This window comes from Copadichromis virginalis, linkage group LG6 (genome assembly GCF_057382275.1).
Source record: "Copadichromis virginalis isolate Kocher_CV1m ecotype Utaka linkage group LG6, C_Virginalis_male_GT1.1, whole genome shotgun sequence".
Classification (NCBI taxonomy): domain Eukaryota; kingdom Metazoa; phylum Chordata; class Actinopteri; order Cichliformes; family Cichlidae; genus Copadichromis; species Copadichromis virginalis.
This window is the reverse complement of record NC_140623.1, coordinates 3,804,259-3,812,879: the sequence shown is the minus strand read 5'-3', so window position 1 is coordinate 3,812,879 and position 8,621 is coordinate 3,804,259. Positions and strand designations below refer to the sequence as shown.

The 8,621-nt window shown below is 42.0% G+C and overlaps 2 protein-coding genes across 4 annotated transcripts; one reads left to right on the top strand and one right to left on the bottom strand.

The window, feature by feature from the left end:
- Positions 1 to 648: 648 nt before the first annotated feature.
- lg6h6orf120 (linkage group 6 C6orf120 homolog) lies at positions 649 to 6,699 on the top strand. Of its 3 annotated transcripts, none has more exons than XM_085458298.1 (2): positions 649 to 784; positions 4,116 to 6,699. In XM_085458298.1, exon 2 carries the CDS (start codon positions 4,150 to 4,152, stop codon positions 4,705 to 4,707), a length of 558 nt encoding a protein of 185 aa, XP_085314424.1. In that variant the 5' UTR covers positions 649 to 784; positions 4,116 to 4,149; the 3' UTR covers positions 4,708 to 6,699. The 3 variants fall into 3 exon arrangements, with proteins under 3 accessions (XP_085314424.1, XP_085314426.1, XP_085314425.1); XM_085458300.1 differs by lacking the exon at positions 649 to 784 and adding an exon at positions 918 to 985; XM_085458299.1 differs by lacking the exon at positions 649 to 784 and adding an exon at positions 1,363 to 1,540.
- A 413-nt stretch (positions 6,700 to 7,112) lies between these two features.
- mrpl21 (mitochondrial ribosomal protein L21) lies at positions 7,113 to 7,986 on the bottom strand. The gene has a single exon (XM_085458297.1). The coding sequence runs from the start codon at positions 7,940 to 7,942 to the stop codon at positions 7,355 to 7,357; it is 588 nt and encodes a 195-aa protein (XP_085314423.1). The 5' UTR covers positions 7,943 to 7,986; the 3' UTR covers positions 7,113 to 7,354.
- Between the last annotated feature and the right edge of the window lie 635 nt (positions 7,987 to 8,621).

Genomic DNA, 8,621 nt, shown 5'->3' with positions numbered 1-8,621 from the left:
GTAGAGCCTATACATAGCTGTTCTACATTTTTATGGCATTTTAAACTATATTAATATTGTCTGCATATTTTAAGCCCTTTGGCATCAAGGTTGAAAGGTTGTACACTATTCAAAAGCACCAGACCTACTGAGTCTCAGTGCAAAGCATTTTAAGTGTCTTCCACTTACCTAGTCATAGGGTGAAAGGCAGGGTACACCCCAGACAAGCTGCAACTGCATCGCAGGGCTGACAGATATTTAACCGCTGGTGCTGATTACTGCACCACTGTACCAGCCTTTTTATTTGCAAATTTATTCTTTCAGTTTTTTTCAGTTTCTTAAATTTCTATACTCTCTGTTTTCCATACTTATGGCTGTGGGTCATTATCCCATATAGCATAAAAGAAATACACCCTATGTGTTTAATATGTTTAAGGAAAAAGAATATATTGCATATGTATGGCCTTAAAGTGACCTAAAGCACTACCTGAAATAAAAATGAGTAATTTAATCTGGCCTCATTATCTGTTTGTCATTCAGCTGAGTCCCAGTTTAAAGAGAAAAAAAAGGTTCGCTGTCTAGGACTAAATCCATGTGTGGAAACGGGCCCATTTTGAACCTGTTCATTTGCCACCTTTTCTAAAAAATACTTGGAGCTTTTTTGGCTACTGATGAGCGTCACCTTCACAACGGCCGGTAGGTGGCGTGAGTGCGCGCTTTGCTGTTTGTGTAGCTGAAGGAAAAGGAAATGATGAAGTGAACTTTGCTGCTCAGTTGAAGATGCTGCTCAGGAAATGACAGCTGTGTAAGTAAACTAAGTGCACTGTTAACTGATCCATGAATATCTTTATATTAATCTATTCGTAACTTGATCTTTAGGCACTGAGCTAACCCCCGGCCTCCAGCTTATGTAAACTCCTGAACGTGTTTGGCTAAAGCTAAACAGGCTACGTGCAACGGTAGCTGCGTGATAGCTAGCTGCTTTAAGAACTTGCTAACCTGTTCAGTAAGTCAAGTAGCAATGTGTTTTTGTGGACTGTTTCTGAATGATACAGTTGGAGGTAACTGGCATAGTCTTTAACAGTACGTCTGTTTTCATGAAAACATTTTTACTGCTGGGGTTGTACAGGTTGAAACTGCTATTCTTAGCTGTTAGCGACGTAGCATGCGGCAGGTTCAGCCGTTACAAAAAGCTCTTTGTTTAATTTATCAGACGTATTAATGTCAAAATCCCTGAAACCTTTTAAGGCTGCCCCCTCCCAGTCTTGGTGTTTATTTGTTAATAAAAATGTAGTTAATGGTTAAAGTTGGTTGATTGGTGTCAGAGGTGAAATGGGGAGCAGGTGGTTATTTTTAACCGTGCCGAGAGGCTCTCAATCGAAAACTATCCGGCTTCTTTAGTCATGTTTCACTGAGCTGTGAGGAGGCGGCAGACGGTTACCGCGTTACTTTCTCCGCATGTTTCTCCCGAGTATATTCAGTTTTTGGCACCAAAACTACAGGCGTCCTTTCTGTTCTGGAAACCAGTTTGTCATGTCTTTTAATGAATGGAAGAACTGAGGTGGGTTGACCGGCATGCTTTGCTGTCGTGTTTTTGTAGTTTTGACTTCTCATTCTATAGTCTTTATTTTTGTTTTATGCGTAGCAATTGTATTTTACGTGTACACTACCTCACATCGGGTGTTAGGTTGTACTTTAATGGATAATTGTTTGTCTTACACATTTTTCCTGAAATCAGCAAATCCCCTAAAAATGGCAAACATTCCTTAATTAATCTCGCTAACAGCTGTGGATTTATCTTGTCCGTGTATTCGATGAATCTCCTTTAATAGGACAGTGGTGGAATAACAAAGTGAACATTTGCTGTGATGGCTCTGTTACAGCAGGTAACTTATTAACTGTACATAATAAAATGAGATGAAGCAGACTGTGTATTGTTAGATACGCTTCGACGGGCTTTGTAGTGTAGGACTAATTGATTATTTGCTTTGCCTAAAAACAGGTTAGGGTGATGGGATGTCAGTAAGAACCTGCAAAACGTTCATGGCCAGAAACATGTTAATCAATCTACATGTTGTATTAAATGGAAAGTGACTACTGAGTAACATCCTGCTAACAAAATGAGACGTTTCCTGTCAAACAAACCATGTAATGATTAACTTTGACACCCTGCACCACAAGATGCTATTTTTAAAACGTCTGGAAGACAGCTATTTTTTTCCCCATAAGTGCTATTAAAAACCTAAGATTTTAGTCATACCTAACTTATTCTTATAACTCTAACAACTAAAAGAGATGTGAATAACGGTGTACAAGGGTTATCAGAATATGGCTGTTGACTTATTAACTATCAAAAATTTAGATCCTAGCCTTATATTATGTAAAAATACAATGCTTTTGACATATCTTTACTTATTCAAGTGGGACATTTTTGGGGGGCTAAATCAACCTTCCACTTTATTTTGTTTATCCAGTTTGGGGTTGCAGGGGCGGGGGGCTATCCCAATTGTTATGGAGCAAAGCAAAAGGTATACCGTGGACAGGTTGCCAGTCTGTCGAAGGGCCAGCACTTAAGACAATCTGTTAGCCTGACAAGCCTGTCTTTGGACTTTGGGAGGAAGATGGAGCATCCCAGAGAGAACCCATACAGACGCAGGAAGAACATGCAAAAGCCACACAGAACAACCAAGGCAGGATTTTAACTCGGGACATTGTTCCTGTGAGGAGACGGTTCTAACCACTGCATTGCAGCCTGCATTTCATTAATGTTTTCTCTGTTTAATAATTGCTCAGTCCATGCTTTCTTGTCAGCCAAGGTGGTTCCCAAATCCTGCTTCCTGTCTCATTTCAAAAATGGTGTGGCAAAAAGGCAAGATGGCAGCTGGTGGTGTTGAAGCACAGGCCCCGTGCTCTCAGTGTGATGGTTAGCCTAGCGCCTATCCTTGGCTTCACTGACAGTCCTCGGCTATTTTATATGCAAAGAGACGCTTTCCTTGTTGCCCAGGCTTCAAACATTATGGGATTGCGGGAAAACAACTTTCCAATATCTCTCCCTGAAACTGAAATATTGGTGTGTTTGCAATGTAGGCAGTTTTGGGGTGCTTCTTTATTATTTTGGTGCTTATTTGGACTTTTTTTTTTTAGTACTGTGGGCTTCCCATTGTAATACACATTAAATTGACAAGCACGGAGTGCGTGAGTTCCCTTCAGGAGTGTGCTTGACCTTTCCACTTAGAGTTTGAGATAACTGGGTTCAAGGGGTATTGAGTTAGTGAATTCCTGAATCCAGATGGGGGTTTGACCCAGTAACCATGCTTTATTTTGTTGCCAGAGAACACTCTGGCTTGCAAGCCAAGTAAAGAACAAAAAACCTGAATCCTGGGCAGTCCCCTACAACTTCACCACTGTACCACCTTTGGCTGATTTAGCTGTAAAGGCAGCTTTCATCATGGCGGAGAAATGACTGTAACTAAACATCCCATTGTGCCAGCAGTTGTCGTATTCAGGCTTTTGAAGCAGGCAGTTTTCTGTGTGGTAACCTTATTACAGAACTGCAATCATAATGTGTTTTACTTGACTAAATTGTGTGATGGATACAACTTTTCTGTTTTGGGCTTTATATGTATGTGTGTGTGAGAAGCCTTACTTGACACTGACTTGCAGACACTGTGATTCTACATATTTTAATGTATGTTTTTCTCTTTTTTGAATTTCGTGACTCAGGCAGCTGTTTAAATGGCACACATCTCCAGCTTATGCGTCCACTTTTTGCTTCCCTATCCTTTCAAAACTAACTAATGGGGGCTCTCTTTTATGATGCTTTGTGGTCTCACTTCCCCCTCCCCATTTTGCTAATGGGTAAATCAGTTAACCCATGCATAAAGCACTGTTGATCTCTTCCCGCTGAGCCTACATTAAAACTGCCTTTATTCAGTCAGTTTCTGCTGCCTGCCTATTGAAGACGGTTTGTATAGCTCCTCTCTGTTCAGCTCCCCTCTGCTGCTGATTTACAAACAGCTGGCTGTGACAGCAGTTGGAGTTGGTTGTACTGACTTCTGTAGTTCTGAGCAGCAGTTTAGCCTTTGCCTCTGTTTAAATGTAGCCTCCTGATCTGTGTGTTGTTCATTTTTTTTCAGGCTGTCTGATGACTGACTGACAGATGCCTTCACCATGAAGCTGAGTTGCAGCGCGCTGGTCGTCGCCCTCCTGCTGTCCCAGGCCAGAAGCTTCCTGAGCCCCTCAGAGGATGACAGCTTCCCTGAAGAATGGGTGCTGCTCCATGTGGTTCAGGGCCACATTGGGGCCGGAAACTACAGCTACCTACGCCTCAACCACGACGGCAGAATCATCCTCCACATGCAAAGCCTCAAGGGAGACGCAGACCTGTACGTATCAGATAAAACCCTGCACCCGAGCTTCGACACCTACAAGCTGCAATCAGCCACCTGCGGACAAGATGTGGTGGTGGTCCCCGGGGACTTCACAAGGCCTGTGGGCATCGGCATTTATGGCCACCCGTCTCACCAGGAGAGTGAGTTTGAAATGCGAGTGTTCTACGATCAGACTGTGTCCCAAGACCCATTTGATAAGGGCTCTTACAACTCAGAAGGTGTACATAAGGAAAAGAAATCTGCTCATGCTACAGAGGACGACTTCCAGGAGGAAGAGTCCATCTTTTGGACTATTCTGATCGGACTTCTGAAGATTATACTTGAGATTTTGTTTTGAAAATCACTGTTCATTGCTGTGACAGCAGGAGGATATTCTGCCATGGTACATTAGATTCCTTTCATTTTGTGAGGGTGAAAAAAATGTTGCACCAAACCCCAGGGAGAGTTCTGACATTTAAACAATCAAACCTACAGACTTGGTAAACAGCAAAGTCAGATTTACAGCACGGAATTCACCAGCGAAGCCTGACCAGTCAGAAAATGTTTCACAAAGTGTATTTGGTTTTAGCTACACTAAAAGAACACAAGGGGACTTGTTCTGGAGTCTTGAAAGGTATATATGGAATAAGAAGTTTCTTATAAGTCAGTCGCTAGAACCATTCTTCCTTTTCCATTGCCCAAAGTCATAAAATTATTAAAAATATCAAAGAGAGAAACTGCAGTGAAGACACAAATAGGTTCTAAATTTGAGCTGCTTTGAGGCTTCAGCACTTTGGGATACGCCCATGCTATGCTTCAAAGAGAAAGTGTTAACTCTTATACTGTCACACTTGGGAGAGACATTGAAATGCTTCCTTTATTTCATGCCTCCACACGTCTGGTCGGTCTGATCTTGTAAAATGTTCTTAGAATTTCTGTTTTTAGGAAGTTACAAAGCATTGTTTATCACAGCAATCAGAAGCAGGGTTCCCGACACAGTGTTATTCCCACCGTGTAGGAAAATGATGGTGTGTGTGCAGGATTCTTAGGGGGAGTTTGTGAACTAAATTAACTCGATGGTTAATAGCAGTTTGCAGGATCTTTACTTTAGCTGCTACTTTGAAGCTGTATGATCTCTTCTTTTAAACTTAATTTTACCCAAAGCAAAGTTTTCTGTTTGATTATAATTAGTTTTTTTCCCCCCCACATTCGCACATGCAGCAGACTTTGGAAAATGAGAGAACCTCTGTGTGTTTTTGGTTTTTTTCCTCGGTGCACAGAGGATCTTTGTCCAAAACTGCCAAACTGTGCCCAACACCATAATCAACAGTATCACAAAGTTTTGAGGCCTAATTTTCACTTAATGCCACTGTTAAGTTAAATGCGTATGTGCTGCTCTGGTGTGGTTACATTGTCCGACTTGACCAGCTGTCACTAATTCTTATACCATGATCTATATGTCTAGTTTTTGTGCACAGATTCAAACTGTAGGTCAAAAACTGGCTGGGCTTCACCTCGCTGACGAGTGATCTTTCAGCTAAGCAGCTTCTCCTAAAATCCACCACACTTGACTTCCAAGCTAATAATACTTATTTGATTAGTGTTAAACCAAACCCCTTAATTTGAAGTCTACTGAGGTCACACTGTGCACAGGGTTGTTGTTTCCTTATTGCTCAAAGGTGGAGGGATCACGTTAAACACATCCAAAGTCATCGGTTAGCCTCGTAGTAGCTTCAGCTTAACATTTCTCTCTACAAGACGACTACAATTTGTGCACATTCAAAGTGTAGTCAAAGCTGGTGTAGAGCTGCAGGAGTGACACAGTAAGTCAACATTTGTTGTTTCCTTTCTGTATCAAGATTGAAATGATCGACTAGCCCCCCCCTCAGCCTGTGAATGAATGAACACCACCTGTCTGTCTTAACACAGCTCAGCACCATGTGAGTTCTGTGGTCAAATATACTGAGCTATACAGTCAATTTGAGAACAGATTTTCCTTAAAGCAGATCATTCAACGTTTTTTTGCTGTTTAAGGATGTTTCATTGATTTGGACTCACACAGGGAACATGTGTTTGTGATGAGATTTCTACCGATCTGTTAACATGAGTAGCAGCATTGTATTTAGTTTGATCGCTCACTTTTGTTGTTTTTGCCTGTTGGACAAACTCCTCATTTAAACATCACCTCCAGCGCTGGAGTTCAGTTCTGAGTAGAACTTTGTTACCCTCTGAGCAGAAATGTTCAACAGTGCCTTCAGATCGATCCTCTGAACATCTGTGGAGCTTTCTTGTTCCCAGAGGCGATCTAGTCAGGTTTCACAATAAAATTAGAAATTGTTTTAAAAACTTGTCACATGACTGTGTTTCTTAAGTCATTGAAACATGTTTTATGTTTTATTTATTCTAACTTTTACATCAGAAATACCAGTAATTGTTTTATAGCATAAGCTACTTTAACATAGGTACACATATCACCTCAGGTTGGGAACCCTGCATTTAGGGGATTGGTTTTATTAAATTAAATGTTTATGTATCAGCTGAGTCTCAAAAGGATGACATGGGTTCACAGACATTCTGGTCAGTGTGGGCAGACCCACTTTATCTTCTCTCTATAAATCACGATCTAGGCTAACGGTGGACTTACTCTGGTTATTCTGTGGGTCCTTGAGGAAATAGAGGGGATTTTCCCCCATTGCAGCTACACTAACTTCAACCCTTTGTAAAGTTTTGTGTTGTAAACTCAGATTTAATCCAAACCCTCAGTACATGTTGGAAACAAAGCTTTAATACATCTCCTCACAGGTCTGCACTATATATTTACAGGAGTACAACCCAGTGAACAGCTGCTCAGCGTATTACTCAAATGTTCAGCTCCTCGTTTCAAACCAGTCAGAGTCATGAGCATATAAGCTGACCGCCACAAGTTTGTTTACATGTTTGAAACCAATAAGAAAAAATAAACCGCGGGTCAGAGAGTAGAGTCTTCCAGTCCTGTGTCATCAGCTTCATGTGAGTCTGGGGGCCAGCTCGATGCCGTTGATCCTTAGCACCGTCTGCGGCTGGATAATGATCCTTTTGCGCTGGAACCGGTGTCTCTTCCAGAAACGCATGTGGACTTTGGGCCAGGACTCGGTCTTTTCGATTACGGTGGCCTCGACTCTGACCAGCTCCTTCCCCAGAAGAGGCCTACCAATCAGGGTGAAGTCCTCAGCTCCAACCAAAAGCACCTTCTCCATGCGGATACGCTCCCCGCACTCCGCCTCGATGTGGTTCTCGATCAGGATCAAGTCTTCACCGGTGACCTTCCACTGGCGTCCGGCGAAGTGCACCACCGCGAAGAGCCGGCCGAAGTCCCGAAGGTTGATCCGCTGGTTTACGGTGCTCACCACAGCAGCGTGTCGGCTCTGCTCTTCTTCCGCCGAGTACGGGCTCGGCTGCTCCGGCCACGGAGGCCTGGAGAGCGAGGTCCAGGGCATCAAGTCTCCACTAGCAGAGCTCTGTGTTCGGATGGCAGCGGGGGACAGGACATGGTGTCTGGGTAGTAACATTCTGCATGTCCTCCACAATCCGGCGTACGCCATGCTCGCCGACATCTTGACAGGAAGTCGTCTGGTTCCAACTGCGCAAGCGTCACGTTACAGTCACCTGACACTTCTGCCTTCAAAAGCATCCTTTAAAAACTGGAAAAAGGAAACTTTTCTGGCCCAGAGACAAACATAGCTTAACGCTATATTTTTCATATTATTAATTTAATTTGATAATCACTTTAAACAATTTTCAGATGGACGCTAATTAATTCTATTATAGAAAGATTTGGTTTCCGCGTACCTCGTATTTTACCAAACAGACCCCTCAAGACAGTTAATTCATTGTCTTGCCCTTTTATGCATCATGTTTTAGAAAGATTACACGTTTATTTGTTTCTCTGTTCTCACCTTTCCCACATATTTCATAATAAGAAAATAAGAATAAGAAATAAGAAAAAAAAAGACTCCACATCACCGTTTATAATTTTTAACTGCTGTTAACTGCTTAGACTAGAGGGAAACTCTAAATATATGAAAAAGTAACCGTTTACCTCAACTTCTAGCACCAAAGGAACCATAACAATTATTTCATACAGTGAAAGAAAATTTTCATCAAACACGAAATATATCCAATGCTCTACATCTTACGAAATATGAAAATTAGATCAACTGAACTGAAAATGTAAATCGTGACATTGACGTAGTCTAAACATTACACGTCCCATTAAATCAAACACGTTTCAGG